This window comes from Vanessa tameamea, chromosome 6, assembly GCF_037043105.1.
Source record: "Vanessa tameamea isolate UH-Manoa-2023 chromosome 6, ilVanTame1 primary haplotype, whole genome shotgun sequence".
In the NCBI taxonomy this organism is placed as follows: Eukaryota; Metazoa; Arthropoda; class Insecta; order Lepidoptera; family Nymphalidae; genus Vanessa; species Vanessa tameamea.
The window spans coordinates 1095644-1116442 of NC_087314.1; the positions used below are offsets into that span (position 1 = coordinate 1095644).

Sequence of the window (20799 nt, forward strand, 5' to 3'; positions counted from 1 at the left end):
TGTCCTTCCTTGGAGTTCAAGTTTGCTTCACACCAAATTTCGTCAAATGCGGTTCATTGATTTGGCAATGAGAGTGACAGACAGACAGACAGACAGAGCTACTTTCACATTCATAATATTAATACAGATTTCTTAATGCACAACAAAATTGTGAGCGTATACAAAATAAACAATATATAGGTACATAGTTATGTAGATACTATACACATATTGCAGAAACGAAATGATTATTTGAAAGGGTTTAAGCGAATTGTAATATAGCAGATTTTGCGTAAAATGTTTGCGCTTGAAATAATCAAATAAGTCGTTTACGAAATAATTTGACCGGCAATTAACGATTCCGAAGTCTATCTGCATAACGTCCACGATGGGTCCGTTAAGCATTTTCTATTACCTAAACAAACAATTGGTTCGCGAAGATAAGTATACCATAATGGGGTTGATACTGATAACTTTGTACATACATCCATTTACCATAATATTTAATGGCACGTGAATTGAATAGAATAGGCACGTCTGAAGCTTTGGGTGTCATAAGAGTCGTATAGAGATTTTTAACCATTGCCCTAACTGATTTATATAACATTTTCCGTGTCTGCTGTTTGTAAAAGGAAGTTTATTAATATCATTTGAGCATTTCAAATTTGTCCTTTTTTCATAGGTTTGTTTTTTCTTATTATTATTATATTAGATATTATAATTAATTTTGTTCTGCTCTTATTACGTTTTTAGTTATAAGTGGAAACTTTACTGGTATATGTGCTAATTTTTATGCTTTAGCTTTAAGAATGACTTGTACTGTTTGTTTCCCTAATAAAGTAAAAATAAAAAAAAAAAAAAATGTACACGTCTGAACCTTTATGGTGTCAAGAGACTAAATAGATGAAATCTTAAGGTTGGTCAGAGAGAACTCGGCTTAATTCACTATCGGATGTCTCTTATGGTGGTGAATAAATGGTTTAAAAATGATAATAATGATCAACAGCGCATCATCCTGATGACTGTATAATAAAAAATATACAATTGTGATTTAATTATACAAGAATGTAAATAAATAAAGGCATCATAAATGGAGATATGACCTTTATCTACTGGCTGACATGCCGTTCCGCGAATTAACACTTAATTTCCAATAAATATAAAGTACTAACACCCGTTTTAATTGTCATGATTAAATCCTTCGTCTTAATCAAATGGATATTGTATCGTGTTCTATGAAAAAACAACCGCTTTGAAAAAAAAAACAATCACTGTGACAAATTTAGTAATATGATTTAGAATATTTTATCATCGTATCTACTAGTGTAGTTTGGGTAGTGGGTTGACATCTGGTTGAATGTCATCTACTCATCAGAGCCTCTACCGTCTATCAAATTGCAGTTTGAAGCTAGTACTATTGACTAACGCTATTTCGGTTTGACAGGTAAGAAATTATAAACGACAATTATTCCATTGTATAAAATATTCTGTCATAAAATTAAAAGAACTATATTTATAGTTGAAGTTTAAATTGTTTCAATTGCAGATTAAGCACGTTTGAGATGTAGTCACACACATGTTAGCATGCAGGTCCTGTTCGCGGGCCGTATGTTGAACTTACGTTTACGTGTGTTTGGACAGTGTCTTGTTCCTCTATCACTTCCGATTCACCGACGATTTACCCTCAACTTGATTCTACTTACCCTCACACTCAGTTAGTGTGCCTTGTAATTAATCTATCAAATCTATTTATTTTCTATATGATTTGATATTGCTTTGTTCGGAAATTTAACTTTGATAAAATTTTGACACAAAAATATTTTTTATTGAAATTGCATTTAAACTAGTTGAGCGCAGAATATTCGCAATATCACGTATTATACGGAAGACACGTATGATATTATTCGATTCTAAATTTTGAAGTTTTTATTTATTTAAGTAATATTGATAACATTTTATTATCTGTGCTATATACAGGTCGAGTAAAAAGTATTTATATTTTATATTTATGAACTGTTTAAAGAATAGATAAAATATAGCTAAGTTAATATTTTTCAAAGCTCAAGCTACACATTACCTTTTTTTAAGGTAACTATTTATTTTCTATATAACAATAAAAGCAACTAAAGGCAATAACCAGAGGGAAGCAATATTTAATGAAGTGTCTTATAAATATAGACCTAATGGTTTTTTATTTCTATTTTCTCTTTGCAAAGCTTTGTTAGCGGCAAGAAATTGGTGAGTAGGTGTTCGTCTCCCAGACTGATCTGCTAAAAGCGCTAACTAAGTCATAAAAAGTTTATTAACAAGGTCTTTACTTATAAGTACGTCATTGGAAAAATGTATAATTATGAATTAATGGTAATTACGACAAATACGTCATATTTTTACTAAATCACCATCAAACTTGTCACACAAGTTTCGACTGGTATCATAGGATTTGGATCCATTAATCAAATGAAAACACAAAAGGAAATAAAATGTACAATACGAATACAACAAAACGATAGAACCTAACTAAAAGGGGAGTTAGTAAAATCAATATATTGGATGTTTCGGACGTATACTTTTATTTTTATCAGGGTTTTTTATCAAGTCAGGTTTTTGAGTACAAGCGCGATAACACGCTACTGGTTAACGATAACAGTGACGTCATGAAACAAAAGATGGGCCTTCGTAATTTATTTTATTATTTGACTGATGTACATACATAGTGTATTATATTAATGTATGATATGGTTAGAAAGAATGTTACTTGTGAGATGACGTCCGACAGAGAAGTATGGAAGAAGAAGACATGCTGCGCCGACCCCGAGTAAAATTGGGATAAGGGCTGGAGGATGATGATGATGATGATAAATACACAGTATCCTCTCGTAATGAGGTTTTATTTTTATTTTGAGTATATGTACTGTTCTATATTTAAATGGTCGAGTTCGAGGCTACATTGACATATTCTGAATATTTATGTATATTGGAGTCCCAGAGGGCTCCGAGAGCAAGGAAATAGAGAGGGGACGTGTGTTTGCGAACACACTTGTGTGCAATAATATCTCCTGTGTCGGTTTGGTCTTTGACGTGATCGAAATTCGGGCAGGCGGACATTATTAATTGTTTTATTAAATATCGTTCCAATTACTTAACTTTTTTCAAGTTTTTAACTATTTCTCTATCGATCTAGTTTGCCTATTATTGCTAGCTCGTGAGACTGATGTTCCAGTGATTTTGGGTTTGAATGTCGAGTTATAAGTTAATAGTAAATCAGTTTCAAGATTTTCTTCGTAGAAGTCAGGTAGGAGGCGATTGCCATTATTCTACTCCCGTATCTCGGAAACTTGGTGAAGTTGATCTTCTGCCTGATCTGTCTTTAGTCTTTACTGTCATAGAAACAAGTCGAAGTATGTGCGATAAGAATCAAACAAAAAAGCATTAATTGTGCAATTTTGTCATCCTTAATAGAACCGAAGCGCAAATCCGATTAAGCCTTAATAGTATAATACCTTATCGCTAATAGAGAAAAAAAAAATCCATTTTTAAAACTCATTTATAGAATGCAATATGAAAAAAGTTACATATAAATACAAACGAAAATGGTCGATTACGCGCGGAGACAATAAAATATCAATTTCGACACAAACAATCGAAAAAATATAAAAGGACATTTAAAAAAGGAGTGTCATGGCGGTAATCGACACCTGTGACGATTAATGCTCCGCGCTACACCATTTTTATTACACGACTATTTCTGCGTGCTCTATATACTTGTATTAACTGCTCGATAATTTGAAACGATTTTTTTTCTTTTTTTTTGTCATAGCGGCGAAGGACGAATGGGCCACCTGATCATATTAACCGTTCCTTACATCAGCAATGCGCCACCAACCTTGAGAACTAAGATGTTATACGGTTCAAGCCGAAACACAACAATACACACGTGTGTATCCACCAACCCGCATTGGAGCCTTCTCCTCAATTGGAGAGGAGGCCTTAGCCCAGCAGTGGGAAATTTACAGGCTGTTGATTGGCACTACCTAGACCAGCTTGCATACCGTCCTACCACCTAGTGAACATATGAAAGTCAAAGAATTTATCTTCTATACGCTGTTATGGTGCGTGTAGGATTTGACTTATTAATAATCAATGTCACTTTCTGAAGTTTCTCGAACATCTCCTGCGATGAGTTTTGAGTTTGTTCTCACAGAAAAAGATTGCCAATCGAGTGATGTCACTGTTTCATATTTCATTTCCGTTTTTCAAATGGATTTTTGATTTATTACATAGCTTTAAAATTTAAACTGCATTCATGTTTAAAATAGAATATTTTTGAATGAATGAAATATCACATATTCTTCTGTATAAATTAGTTCAATTTAAAAATATATATTTTTTGTTAAATAACATATACGTTTTTAGCTCGTCGAAGCCCCTCATTTGATATATTAATATCGATAAGGCCACAGATACACTACACCAAAGAGGCAGTCTTATAACTTAAACCAAAATATGAATTTCTTGCATTCATATTTTTGAATCGAATTACATGTTCCTATTATAAATAACTTGAATGTAAGGCTAGTTTATTGACAGTAAATCCTTCATGGACGCTTTGTAAGCTGGGAAGTTAGCTGATAAAAACTTAGTTTGTTCTTGCCACCAGCTTCGATTACTTAAGGTTTGAAACTTTCTTCTCACAGCAATATTCTCGTTAAGCTACAAGTGGCAGGTATTTAAACACTCTCGCTAAATATATTCTTGAACGCGTATTGGTTACGACTCGTAACGTAAATCTACGAACGTATAGTGACGATTAATAAGCATTTGGAGTCTTGCTTACGAATTCTACCGCGAGCAGCTTGTTTCGTCTCCCACGGGAGAAAATACTTGCGTCCACTGGATGTAGACGTTTACATATCTATAAATACAATTACGCTACAGAATATTTTCTACAGATAAGAAAAATCAAGATTTAGCATCAAATCCAAAACGAAAAAAAATATTTCAATAATACATAATATGTTAAATTTAAATAAAAAACGGTTTAAATCAAGCAGACTCAGCTCGGAGCACTTAAAACTAGAGCATTCCGCATCATTTAGCAATCTCATCTTTAAAACATCGCCCGCCGTTCCACACGGATACGCAACATCTTTTAAAACTTGTGGTAATAAATAAGTAACACGCATACCATAATGTGCAAGATAAAAGCTGAAACGCTTAGAATGGAGGAAGCAAAACATAAATAAAGTCGATATCTAGGAGCCTATAGAGTTGGACAGCTACCGAGTAGACTTAGGCGAGCCCGTCCTACGACGCTGTCATCATTTAAGCCGCACATTAGTGAAACTTGCGCCGTTTGAACCGCACCTGGGGACTGGTCGCACACTCGATATTTCACACAGAGTACAGTGAAACACGGTAAATTTTAGTTAGTACATGTTTTGTTGTTGGAATACGTAGATATTTCATTTCTAGTTGCGAAAGGTTCGAGACGTTTTTGCTTTGTCCACGATGCCAGCGTAAATCACGATCTGCTTCGATAAAAACTCGGAATTTTCCACTTAGTACAACTTGAATAGATAATTTACAATCGACTGTAAATATGACATATATTAAATACGTGATCATCGACAATTATCTTACATACAGATATCGAATATAATTTAGGAAATTTAAACTAATTTCGTCGACCTGCGTTGCAATGATATCAGGAGAGTATTTGTCACATATTCAAATATGGATAAATATTTGGAACGAAAACCCGCGGAGTACCCAAATACGGGATCGATTGCAGCTCAGACCTACTACTGCTTCTGAAAGCCTTTTTGTTTGTTCACCTCGTTCTGAGCTCCAAAGTGTAATCACTATTCGAAGAGACACTACAAGCATTCAAATTCTATAGACTTCACTTCAATGTTTTGCAAATAGAACATGGAACAGCCGTCAGAATATTTCATGATGTATAAAATAAAATCGTATTCTATAATTGTTCTAAATTCAAATTATAACGACGATTTTTTTTCATAATCATGCATAAATTGCAAATAAGCTTTAATATAAAGGCAATTTTAATTTTTTTTTTTGTTTTTTTTTAAGATATTTTAATAAGGAAAACTAGCTTAATGTACAGGTATAGTACTACGTTACTAACAACTGCTATATAACGATATTAATCGTCTAATAAATATGTATTTATATAATAATTATTCCAACAAATTTCTAATGATACTGATTATGTCTTAAAGGAACCCATTTCATTTAAATTTATCGTTCAAATTTGTAAAGTAAAGTACGTATAAAGTGTTCAATATGTTGTACCAACATGTCGCTATTATATATTTGAAATAAGAGCACGCTTTAAAGAGTTGTCGCAAGTCAGTTGCAAGGAAACCGGCTGATTTACCTTCACAAGACAATATCTTTACTTTAAACTTGCATCGTTGTTGTAGTGACGTTGAAAAATACGAGTTTCCACTAAGTTTTTGACGTTTCGCGCTGCTTCCACGGGTCTCTACTTAAGCGGTGTTGCGACGGTGGTCATTAACGTAAAATACAGGCTCTATTAGGGTTCGTTTTAAAGGCATCTTGTGAACCGAAATTGAACCAAAACGCGAGCTAGGCATAATAAATCTACTACTTACGCACGACAAATGCAAAATATACTTCAACTTTCTCTAACAACACGAACGTACCTGGAAATGAAAAGGAAAAAATTATGTATGATTCAAATGATTGATCAGTGTTTTAAACGAAATTTAACAATTAAAACAAACTAAATTATATAATATATACTGTAAGGTACAAATTTTATTACTAAGTCATCGTATGTATACGACGATATATCTTAAAAATTAGCTTTTGAATGTACGATACATTTTTTGTAAATACGAGTGAACGCAATAAAGCATTCCGAAGGTGAATCCAAACGTTATTTCTGTTTGGAACAAGCCAATAGGCAACCACGGGCGTCGGTTAATCGCTGCCCGCCAACTAGTAGGTAATCCCTTTCGAGAGTGCATATAACGTGCGCTCCTAGTGCCAGAGAAACTGCGGCGCATCGCATCAAAGCAACGATGTGTATTGCATGACGAGCACTGTTGTACGTTTAAATGCGTAACATATACGCGATAAGCTTGCCTATTTTTTTTCTCATAATAAAAACCTAAATATCAATCATTTGTTTGAAATATTAAATGAAATAAATACCGATGGTATTTTCTGTGAATTAAATGTTAGCCGTATGAGTTTGATTGTCATGTTTATTGAAAATACGTGGCCTTCGAAATGTTTAATAAAATATAAGCATTTGTGATTCGAAAGTCTGAAGTTTGATTCCGAAATAATAAACAAACATAAAAGTTAGAATAGTTAATAAAACCGACTGAATGGGAGTTCGAGAGTTGCGCCGGCGCAGCGTGCATTGCCCCCTACACCCCCCTTTCCCCTACAAACGCGACTGACGGCATTCCGCCGCGCTTCCTGACCAGGGCAAGTGCAGCGGCATTACGTTGCAAGTACCCCCTCCTTCCCTCCCTAACTTTCCCCCGTTCGCTCTCCTTCCCGACTAGCTTACCATGAACACAAAGAACTGTTGCTCCCGACTTATTTTAATTCGAATTGCACATTGTATTTTGATGTATAATACAGTCAAAATTATTAGTATAGGCTAATATTTTTTTTTATTAATTAAGTAAATATATTTTTTACCAATAGTAACTAAGAAGATTATCGAACATTAAATGATAATAATGAATTATAATTAAAGACCAATTAAAACCCGACAAAATATACTCTCTCGTAAATAACCTTTGTAATTAAAAGAATTATAATCATCAAATTATTCTAACATCATACTCGTATATATATTTTCTTTGTTAATTTAGTGAATTTCTTTGTCGACAGCGCAAACAATAACGTTATAAAAATTACTGTTTTTTTTTTTTTATTTAATGTCAAGAAATTAGGTGAAGGTCTCACTAATATAACTTGATACTATCAACAAAATAAAAAAACGTGTTATGTGGGCGATATTATCAAATGAACAAAATTATCACGATCAATATACATAGGATTGTGTACACATTATATGTATGTACGTGCAAAACGATATTTGCGACGAGCAAAAAGTATGGAAACACCTCGTAATAGTCTGTCTACTGAAAGCGTTTTCCAGCAGGCTTTTAAGCGCTTATCTTGGAAATGATAGCCGCGACCGGACGTTGAAAGGCTGTGACGGCAATTTGCTTACATTAGGACATGCCCCGTTTTACTATAAGAGTTCATTTTTCCTACCATTTCATGTAGTGGTAATAACTCGGTCCAGATTTTTCATTTTAAGCTCTTATCTTTTTTTTTTTAATGTCCCGGTTTAGCAAAGGATTAATAACATGGACCCAACTATTTTCATTCCTCACCAATAGCTTGATCTATTCTTAACGTACTGGCAATTATTCTTGTTATTAATTTCATTTAATGTATTCAATTGTAATTTATACTTACCGTTTCTTAACAGTTTGACAGTCCTTAAAGATAATAGATATAAGCCTAAATGAATCTTAGTTTTGAAGATTGGATAACATTTGACTTCAGACACCACCAATGTATGCGATGGTGACCATTTAAAAAATTGCTAGCAACAAATGAATTTATTGTTTTATGAAAACTATATTGATTCGCGTAACGCAGTCAGCTATGAAGTTGAAACAGCTTCAGTCATGCCCTGTTTGGAATGTAACACTATTGTAGCCAGTTAGTTCAGTGCATCCGGTTGCTGAATTGTTTTCAGGTGTATTCAGAAAGCGTTGAATATCCTTTTCGTTTTCAATGATCTATGTATTCATAGATTATTTAACAGACAATAAACTTATAAGAAAATGTGATACATCAAACTTTAGTTTTTTGAATTTATCATTTTGTTTCTATTTAAATTGATTTATTTTTATTCTATTTACGTACCACAATATATATGAAAACTAATCATGAGAAAAAGTGTGTGTCTGCAAGTGATCTCTACTAAAACTGATGGAACTCTTGAGCTCTTAGTAATATAAGCACAGTATTAGAATAACTATTATTCAGTGAAATGTGATCAAAAAGAAAGTTCTAGAGACCTTCGGCAAATACAGTACAAGATTCACTGATGAAAATAGTGCTATGTGCACCTTAAGATATTTGAACATATGTGTTAAATTAAATTGTCTCAAAGATTACGAATAAGGGAAGTGCCCTTAGTGCATTCATAAGAATACTGATGTTGTGTGTAAGTTAAATCAGGAATAGACAGCCTTTTGTGAGGCCAACCCTCGTCTGCTGATAACTTGGCTAACCGCCTCTATACAAGTGATTGAATCACTTGTGGTTTTAATTGATGGTTGTGCTTCATAAAACTTTTCTTAGTCAGTTCTTATTTATTTATTTATTGAAAAAGTTACACCATCATCTTATCACTAAGCATTTAAAATTAATATCCAATGTGTGTAAGATTCAAAGTGATGCGTCTTTAAAAGTGTAAACAACATTGACCTTCAAAAATATTTTGATTTAGTTTATATAAACCAAACTGACCTATATAAAATATAAAATAAAATTTTAATAACTAAATAATAATTGAAATTAGGACAACAAAGATAAAATACTGTACTGAAAATTTAAAAAAGATAAAACAACGCTTAAATATATTGCTTATAAAGTATAAGATTGAACAATGAGATCTTTGGAATGTTTATCAAAATTAGTAAAGTTTATTTCGGCAACCGTAGGTTTAAAGGTGGTTTTTTCAACGCACTCAGAGTTTTAATAACTTCTTAATTACAATGCAACTGTACTTGAGTATATCATTGATATGTAACAATATCTATGGATGTAATAAAGTACAGTTAATTTAAATTGAAGTCATACCTTATGAAGATGTTGACGAATTTCAATTGAAACTATCAAATTAATATACTATATGACGAAGTTAAATAACTATTATGCTTATATTTGTACTATTTTGATATCCTATTTTATATCAAATTATTACAAAACATCAAATTGTTTCAAGGAAAATTTCATACTTTCCAAAATTATATTAGTTTTTGTAAGCTCCACATAACCGGCTATAGAAATCTTTACAGTGTTTAGAGGCCGATGTCTGGCAGTCTGTTTGTTTTCCGCGGTTATTCCTGGCGCGAGCCGCCATTGTTTCAAGAGTTATAGTGTAGAAGGTTACAACAAAACTATCGCGGTTCTGCAAAATTAAATTTAAAAAAAATTACACGGCTTTTCTCGATAACCTCGTATCGACTGTGCGATTTTGTTTAGCTAGAACGCGATCCTAACTTATGAGCGGTTTATTGGATATTAAATTGAGAACTTATTATAATTAATTAAAATTCTGTTTAATATTAACAATCTTGTTACATAAGAAATAAAAATCAAAATGCAACGCAAACTTTCGCTAACTTGTCGCCATATAAAAGTCACATTATAAAATATTTTTCCGAATCCGAACCGTTTAAAAGTTAAAATATTAAAAGGTAAATATTTTTCAATCCATGTTTCACGAAAACAGCAACGATTTGTTAGCAAAGTATTAAATCTCACCATGAGTTTCGAATTTTACAGAGGAAAACCTGTATAAACAATCAAATGGCCGACCATTAAAGGCAATATTGGTTTACGGGCGCTGTAACGAACGATATCAAAACTATTATTTAGCAACTAACGTTAAGACTGCTCCACACTGAGACATGGACATTATAAGATATTTATTTGTACTGTTCTAATTTCAAATTAATATCGATTAAAAAAATAATGACGATTTAACCAATACCGGTGGTGACCCGTGTACACGTCACCTATTATTTAGAGGTGGTCGTATTTTCTTTAACAAAAAAAATTAGATCAAATTTTAAGAAAAAATAGAAAAATTTAAGAAAGGAGTTACAAATTAAAATAAAAAAGCGTTCACACATTCATATTAAATATCTATTTTTGTTTTAAATATATATGCCACAGTTTACAATAGAAATGTATTAAAATCAACGTTATAGGATAATATTTTAACGTATCAGGAATCCGTATTTTAAATGATCCGTATGATCATCAGCTTTGATCCATATTTAAATATAACTAGTGGTCGCCCATTGGTCGAAAGTCAATCGTAATTCATTGCTAATAAATTATTAGATACGTCAATTTGAAAGATACGTAGGAAAAATGAGGCTCAACAGGACGATACCTTGTCACTACCACAATAAAAAAATTCAAATGTAAAAAAACATATATCATTGATTTTCATCTTTGACATGACATTCATGTCATTGGCAGTATACACGTAAACTATAAATGTTTCGTATTAAATTTTATCTAGATAAACGTGTATATGTTAAATTTATCGTTGTGTGTGTCATGTTCTTTTTTTAAATATTTTAATGTATTAATATTAACTTTCTGCACTCCTTATCCACATAAACTTTAATAGTGTCAAAGTACATTTAGTGCGCGTCTTCTTGTAAAAAAAAGGAAATATAATAATTGATTAAAAATATTAAATCAAGATTAAGTGTTCCTAAAATTATCATTATCAACGGGATTCAATTCAAATACTACTTTTCTATCGTCACGGAACGAACGCAAACGAAACAAAATTCCTCGATATATTACGTTAACAAGTCGGGATTAGTTAATAATAACTAACATTGTACACTATGTTAAAGAGTAAGGAATACGTATGAGTTATATTAATTAAGACGACTTGTGACTAATGAGATATTTATAAGCGTCACATAAGTATAAGATCGCAATTAATGCGATCGCGTTTATTATATACATTTAAATAAATATATAATTTATTTATATATTAATATGAGACATCAGACCAGAGCCGTGATAAGTTCACTAGGTGAACGAAAACATCATGAGTTAACCTGCATCTGTCATCTTTGAGGTCGTTTTGAATTCAAACAAGCGACACTGACTTTTTTAATTTAAGGCTATTTTAATTCATTTCGTATTCGTGAAGCAAAATTTACTAAAAAAATAGCCTAAGATGTTTTCATTTATGAAAAAAGACGGGGCAGTACGAAAAATGGAATTAATATAATTTGTTAATCATAGAGACTGTGAAAAATATAGATCCTTGTGTATACAGTCAATGCTCTGCTAACCTTGAAATCTGAGATCTTTGTTATTATGTTTTTTATTACTTTACTCTTTAAACTAGAACCAACGAGTATTGCTGTTTGGCGGTAGATAACAACGATATTATTTAACTGGACAAGTTACACAGTATCCTACTAAAACGAAATTTTTGAAAGAATGTTTTATTAAAAGTAGGTATATTTCTGATTGGAAGTAGGTACTGGGACTTTTATAAGCTATTATTTTCTTTTATACTTTTAATAATATATCTTCAACAACATATTCTTTGTCACGTTTAATTTTGTAACAATATTTTTAGATAAATAAATTTTATATGATTTTTTTAAAATTGTGCTTTATTGTTATATCAATAAGACTTGGATTTTGTTGCCGGTGTAGCATCTCTTACTATGAACTAATAGCCCTTTGCGGGTTCTTTCTCAGGCACACTTTCACACGCATTGTGTACTCACGGCTAAGAATGTTACAATATCGGAAAAAACTATAACATTTTATAAAGATTTTCTTAGTACAATATAAAATTTTTCCAGTAAAAATGATATACACATATAGCTAGTATTCAATTTTAATTTTTTTTTAACTGGAGATTGTTTATCGGCTGAAAACACGTGAGGACTCATATCATTCACTCATCACTTAGAATTCAAGTCATTAAAAGAAAATAACAAGGCAGACTTTGTGCAGTGACTTATTTCTAAGAAGCAGTGATAATAAAGATATATTTTTTTAAATTTAAAATAAGAATTTATTTTAAATATAAAAAAATACTCTTTTTATAACACGTAACTTTAAAGTTTTAATTTTAATATTTATAATGATAATGTATAATTTATAATAGTAATTATTAATATGCTTTCTACACTCTGAAAGTTACTTATGTATTAATTGTCATAGGAAACTGTTTTGGTTTAAGGATTAATTATGTACAACATTTATAATTATTAATAGCACTGTTTGTTTCCAAAATATAAATAAATAAAAAATAAAATAAAAAAAACATACTGATATCGCTTGCTACCAATTTCGAGACAACCTTTGTTTTGGAAGATTTGAAAACTTTTTAATGAGTACGTGAAGAAATACGTCAAAATATATGTGCGTAATTTAAGTTCTCAATATAAATAATTATCATTATCACATAATTATATATTGAAGACGAATTAATAACTTAATTATATACAATAAATATGTTATTGTTTAAAATGTGAAAATAGGTATTGATCAATTTATATTTCTGTATTTCAAAGTAAATATTATAAGTAAATCTTTGACTTAATAAAGATATTTTTAACTCTATATACAGAGATCACTTAATCGGAAGCAGAAGCATTAATAACACATCTATGTCTACACATCCTGTATAACTGTTAATATTATATCAGAACCGATACGCTCCATTGGTTAGCACACGTGTATCTTGGCCCAAGATGGCAGGCTTAAATCCAAGTAAAGAACCTCTGAATTTACATGTGCTTAATTCGTGTTTATAACTAAACTCCGCGTTGAAGAAAAAATCGTACCGTATGAAAATCTGCCAAGTGTATCCACCAATTCGGATTGGAACATTAACTTAAATATATGATATTAAAAATAAATTGAAAATAAAAAACATATCGGATGACGTTTATGAAAATGCAGAGAGGTAAAGTTAAATTAATAAGCTTATGTAAAAACATCTCATGATGACCCGTTTTTTTTTTTCATTACCTGTATCACAAAGAGGCGAGAAGCACCTTTTTCCCTACCCTTTCTTCGTCGTGACGTATTTTTTATGAAGACATTATAACGGATCTAGCAAGCGAGAGGACTTTGTTGAAATATGGGTGGCAAACGTAAAATTAAAAAGAATTTATAAGTAGAATGAAACTGTGTTATAAAACAAGAAATAAATAAATTGAAGGACCTTTTCTATTTAGCAGTTTTTCTCTTTCATGCTCTGCTCTGCTCTGTTGTATGACGTCATTTGCTGTGTATATATCTTTCTCTTTGCTTTAATGACACGCGCAGTGTCATAATAACGATACTACTATTAATATAACTTTAAAATAAATGTCAGGTAATGAATTTGTAATTAAAAGCGATACAGCTAAACAGGACAAAGGATTTAAATAATCGTCACCATTAAGGCGGTGGGTATATCGCCGATATTAATATTTTTAACGAGACCCCGGGGTTTTATTCAGGGAAATTGCAGTTAGAAGGATCTTATTAATGAACGTCGCAGACTCCTTTGTCCGGCGCGAGAGCATTTCCTGCACAATCGCTCTGACACCGAGTAATTAGGGAGAAAAATTCGTTACTCTGAAATCTAGTAACGTACGGTACTTAACTATTGCAAAGGAAAAAAATCGCTTCAAGTTTTACATATTTTTTATAACACGTTACATATTAGTTTAACTCGTATGTTAACAAAAATATATTTATCTAAGTCGATTTAAGCCTCCATATATAGATTAAGCTATGCAATATTCAATTCGGTAAAATAATCCGACCAAACAAATATTTTGATTCTGCTCTAGTGATATTTTTTTATGGCGTGGGTAGGAAAGTGGGCACCACTGCCCAGAGAACCCTGAGAGCTGATATAACGTCCCTTGTGCTTGTTACACTGGTTCACTCACCCTTCAAACCGGAAACCAACACTACTAAATATTCCTGCTTACCGGTAGAATATCCAATGAGTGGATGGTATCTACCAAGATAGGCTTGGACAAATCCCTACCACCAATTTAAAACTAGGTTATACGTAAAGCTACCACCGGTTAAGAAAGTGATTCTAATTGCGTACGATTTACATCTCATATCGGAGCAGCGAGTTGGATAAAAGGCTAGGCTTCTTCTAGGACTCAGTAAAGCATATCTAGGGATCTGTAAAGCATATCTATTCTTTATACGAGAAGTAGTATGTTTATCTTTACTAATTCTTCAATGCCACTAAGCTCAGCCATGATTGTAATAAAATGCGATGGTATCAAAGTTATAGATTAATTATGATATAATTACTATAATTATCCATACCGGAATTCGGCACCTTTGATAGGAAACCAAAAAACTTAATTGACTGACACCAAAATATAACTGAGCCATATTAAATCTTTCCGATTCTCACGGTCGTCGCACGTTTATTTGACGTTTATTTTATGAGAATATTTCTCGGATATTACAATCGAACGATATAAACAGAAACACTTGTTCTCTTAATTTTATTTAACTATTTCTCAAGATTATATTCGATACTCGATCAATAGATAGGTCTTACAAAAAACGCAGGTGCGTATGTGCGAGTTAATAATATAATATTGTTTTATTTCAACCAATAGTCAGTCGGTTTTTTACTCGCCACACGTTAGACTATAGGCGTTCCGGTTCGTAAGTCAGCACGATGACCTTTATTATTAATTCCCGGCCTAAAGTGCAGAAGTTAGCGTTATAAGATATAATGGTTATTGCATAATATTGTATATGTTAGTCTAGTATATGTACTGTATGTATGTTAGCGATAATGTCTCATGACTAAAGTAATTATTGCAAAGTTTAGACTCACTTGATTTTTACATTTAGATTATAAATAAATTATGTACTTAATTAAAAGTATACTTCGATGTTTTAGATTGTGAACATTCAGATAGATACGTTCTAATGAATTTAGCGATTTATAAATGTTAAGAATTGTTTTTATTTATCGTATGACTACGGAATGTTGTTACTTGTTTGATCGGATTTTTATTATGTCACAGTGTTTCTCTTCTAAAATTGAATCATTGAACTTTAATTTTTCGGACTTCTTAATTTCTCGGACTCTAGCGAAACATTTTATAATATACGATAGTTTTTATGATAAATAACTTATTTTCAATGCACACGAACATCGACCAGATGTTGTTATTATTTTTGATGACTTTTTTTTACAAATTAAATCACTCAATAATATTGCATTTACAAGGTTTATTAATAACAAAATATTATATATTATTATTATCGATCATTGCATTCCGTGATACTTAGATAGTGAGCTTATAATAATGAGATCATTATGGACCCTGTCGGGAACAGCAAGATAGGGAAGAAAGGTTTTAACTTAGCTTTATATAAATATTTTTTTTAATAAATGATTTTTTTTTTATGTGTAGGTTTTTATTTCAACTAAAACAGAACTCGCTGCATATTTTATCAATTAAAAAGAAGATCATTGCGTTACAATAGTACTAGTATTTTTTTTTTATAATTCACATATACTTACAAGTGAGATCTTATCGAAACGCGAGTTTCGCAACCCAAAAATAAAAGGTTTTGCATTAAACAACAAGGTTATTTTTATTGAATGAAATATCTTCAATGGGTATGTAAATTTTTATTATTAACATTTTGTGACTAATTCATAATTATCTCGTACGAGATTAGTATTTGCTTTCGTATTTTCGTTTAATTTTTGTGTTATTGAAAAAAAAAATAAAGCCAGACTTTAGATTGCATTAACAAATATATAACTATTAAGAGTAATATTTTTATTTTACTACCAAAGTCTATGGTGTGATTTGGACCGAAGTCTTCACTAAACATATTGAAAACGTCTCGATAATCTCAATGTAATCTAAGTGAATTGGGAACAATTAATTACTAAGATATTCTATTTTTCCGAAATTAAATAAACAACAAATATATCAATTTATAACAATTCCTAATTTAAAATCGAACCGCGAACAAAACAAAATTTAAATTTTGGACCGTGACTATTGTATAAGAATCCGCCATCGCTTATATTTGAAATTGAATAATAAGTCTTGAGTGACGCTTGGGGGCCTCTAGGAGTCCGCAATGATATGATGATAAAGCCCTCACTTAATGACATGTATATACGAATACAACGACGATGTTTGTGTATAGTTTATACATTCTTTCAACGTTTCATACTACGAAGTCATCGTATTGTTTTGATAAGCGTCGCAGAGCTGTTACAAAAATGGGTTTAGTTCATCCGAAGTTTGTGACTATCGTAAAGATCGATTAAATCGCGATGATCACCGGCTGCGTTGAAACTAAATGAACCTAGTTCTTGTACAACATATCGCGCGGTCCAATCTCTGTTTTTGTAACAAAATTGATTGATGGAACAAAATTAATACACTTGTTAGATTTCTGAATGCAATTAAGCGCATACTTGTGTTGTGAATACCGTTTCGCGCGGTCGCGTCGAGTCGTGGCTTTCGAGCGAAATTGCGGTGAAACTGATATAACGACGAGCGTGAGCCACGCTACATGCAATGATTTCTATTACAAAAAAAAAAAGATACGAAAAAATCGGTACGAACGTAAATTTCAAGCTTTAATTAAATATTACGACCGAGTCGCCTTTATTTGGTGTTACGGACAACTTTAAAGACACGCTTTTGTAGTAAGTTTAGTAAGTTAGATTAAAACCACATTGGAATTTAAACGATCTCAAGGCTAATGCGTCTATTTGTAAACGATCATCGTATACTAAAAGTCCTGCTGAGTTTATTTTACCAGATCTTCTCAGGAGCGGGTTATATTAATTTCCGAACCGGTGGTTGTTTTACTTTGACAAAAAAATAATGTAATGCTTCGGTGTGATGAAGTGTAATGATTTAGTTAGAATTAACTCTATGCAATTTATGAATTCCTACTACACTTGTGTGTAGTATTGTATTTTATTTCATATTAGTATATAGTCTGTTTACTGGGCCACTTTATTGTGTATGGTATTTGTGTATAATTACTCAAACGCGCTCATCCTTCCAAAACAGTTTGATAGATAGAATACCAATAACATTAAAATTGCCTTTGAATCATCAATATTTTATATTATTTGTAAGTTGTGTGCAATAAATACAATAAATGAAATAAAATAAATTTGAACATGATATTTTTTATAACAATGACGTCATCCTTAGCATAATCATCGTGTAACATTATACAAATAGTACATTCCAAAGCGCATATAAAGCTCATTAATTGTTTACACGCCGCATTGTATCTCGTGTTCGCCGTTATAAAGCAAGTTACGAGTAACAACAAGAAAAGTTTTGCATGGTAATGTGTCTACGATGTTTAGCGACCGTTATTTTGTCGCGTATTTATAATATTTTGAGCGAACGCGATGTAAATACTAATGATTTTAAAACGAATATTAATTAGGTGGTAACGTCCGATTCCCTTTCATGATTCAAACCATCTTTCGTATTAAGTATGTGAATTTAAATTGCATTTGCAAACGGTCAAATTAGTTTGAGAGCGAATGTAATTTTTTTTTTAGTGTAATATTAAATCGTAAGAAACATTGCGTATAATAAAACATCGGTTGGCGAGTTCAGAAAAGTAAATAAGATTTGTGTGTAATAAGCTGGTATTAAAATAACGTAAAAACACTACCTTTGATGGAAGGTCTTAATGAGAAAAGTTTGATGCGACTTCCATTTTGAGTCAAAGTTCTATCATCACCGTTTACTTTCATGGCCGGGGTGCGACCAGTCGCTGGCACATTGGAAATAAGATAAGAATCTCTTTTGAATTATAAACAAAACTTGATTTAGTTATCGACTTCGACCGCTTTGTTCGATCTACGCTTCCTTAACTTCGCGAATTGCATTTGAAATTGTTTTAAGAAGTTTTTATTGACGATATTCTTATGGAAGCAAGGGTTTTAAAATAAGTAATGATATACATATATTTAGATTAAGATGTCTAACTTTTTATTTGAAATAAAAAAAACGTTTATTATTATTAAAAATATTTGTCATTTTTAACTTTAATGAGATGTCATGTAATGATGTCAATTGTGCTAAATCCGAATGTTTTGATCGACTTAAAATAAATAATAGATTTATTTCATCAAAGTTTCGGATTGAAAACTTAGTTATTAATTCTGATCATCTTACGGGATACTCGAAGTTGAGGACGTGACTAAATCTGTAATAATCTTAACTCACACGTGCGAAGTTTAAACTTATCACTGATAATTCTGGAATATTACCAAATTCAACTTATTTTCTACCAATAGTCACTTAATGTACGTTTATTTCGTCCGATTCGTGACAATAGAACAGGATTCTCTTTACGAAAACATTGATAACACCGCGATAAATTAGTCGCGGAACCGCGAATGTTGTTATCAGATTCGCATGTTCATAACTTTGCAGGCGTCGTGCTCTCTACGCGCGGAAACTTATCGTATATGAGGTCGAGTACATTCCGATAGGCGGGAAACATTGAACTGACTTACCATGTTAGAGAGCAGCAGACGTTGGTGTTTACCGACTTGAGGGTCAAGGGTTTGAAGCGGAAAAGCTAGGGGTAACGGGAGAGGTAGTGGCAACGGAAGTGGGTGCTGCAGGATCAGCGGCGGGCAGCAGGCGCACGGCGTCGCGTAGGACACGCACCCAAGCTGCGGCGGGAACAGCGTGCCGACGGCCTCCTCGAGGCCTCTCCAACGTCTCTCACGACCGCATCCACGGCCGACCCCCGAGCTTTCGACGGCTGAACGCGCCGCCGACTCCTCAATACCGTATCTGAACGTTTCCTCGAATGCCCGAAATGGACAAATTCTACAATACTAACGGCGCGGGAACTCGTACAAAGTTTCGCGGCAAGTCGAATCGGATACGGAAAGGGCCGGGTCGCAGTCGGGAGCGGGAAACTGAGCGATCGGGAGAAGCGAGAAACAACGCGCAGGGCTCGCGAGAGTGTGGAGAAAGTGGCGGCGTGCACGGAGCACAAGTCGCCAGGCCGGCGTGTGGCGGTGGACTGAGCGGCGAGGCAGGTGCGCGAGGCGCGCGGAGGGCGTAGGGGCGGGCCTACCTGACTCACCTGGGCGCTTGCGCCGCGCTCGCTCAGCCTCCGACCGCTCTGCATCTCGCGCCTCGTGCCTCGGGCTTTGCTACTCTGCAACGCCGTCGGTGCATGACCGCGGCCGAACCGCCGTATCTCCGAGCCGTCGGTGACAACCATAACTTTTCATGAGTCAAACTTCAATACTTAATTGAATGGACGCCTCTAATTTTGTATTGTTAATATAAACTATTTAACTTTGCTTATAAAAAAATATATGAGGATTTACAATCTCGTAAAAATAGTTAAATTACATTGTAAAACAAACATATATTTTGAAGATTTCTTTAACTAAACGCTGCACATAGTTACATATGTCAATAAAACCAATTCATCATAACGACGGTACCAAAGTCGAAACGAGAAATACAAATAATGAATTAATGATATAAATATTTTATGTGTCTTTACGAAAAGTCAGCAAAGGTTTATTTTAAGGGCCTTATCACGGGCATAAAATTGTATTGATCCTGAAAATCGGACTCGTTAGAGGACATGACAAGAGGCATCCGGCATAAGCTCATTGTATACGCTTAAGGGCATTAAGCGCCTTTTACCGTCGTGCACTATTTACTTTTACAGTAAAAACACAAGGTACAGTTTTTCGCCTCGCCACAGCTTCAAATTAATGAATGGTACATGTTATTTTATTACTGTTTCCTTTGTACTGTACTTGAGCTCTTTTAAAAACATATTTATAACCTCTCTATTGGAATTTTAAAATTAATAATGAATATTCATAATTTATATTATTCAATTAAATTATAACACAGTAGCGTACATTTGGAGAGTCCTATGTCCAGCAGTGGACGAATGTGGGCTGATCATGATGAT

General features: G+C 32.8%; 1 protein-coding gene across 12 annotated transcripts in view; it reads right to left on the reverse strand.

The window, feature by feature from the left end:
• Positions 1-20799, reverse strand: part of LOC113393181 (polypyrimidine tract-binding protein 2) — a 459009-nt gene that overhangs the window by 180349 nt on the left and 257861 nt on the right. For 2 of the 12 annotated variants that reach the window (XM_026629928.2, XM_026629926.2), the window contains exon 1: positions 19361-19878. The exons of 9 other annotated variants lie outside the window; for them this stretch is intronic. In XM_026629928.2, the coding sequence (XP_026485713.1) occupies positions 19361-19363 (3 nt within the window). In that variant the 5' untranslated portion in view covers positions 19364-19878. Of the gene's footprint in view, positions 1-6617; positions 6669-19360; positions 19879-20799 lie in introns of those variants that run through there. One more of the 12 variants, XM_026629930.2, reaches the window with a different exon arrangement.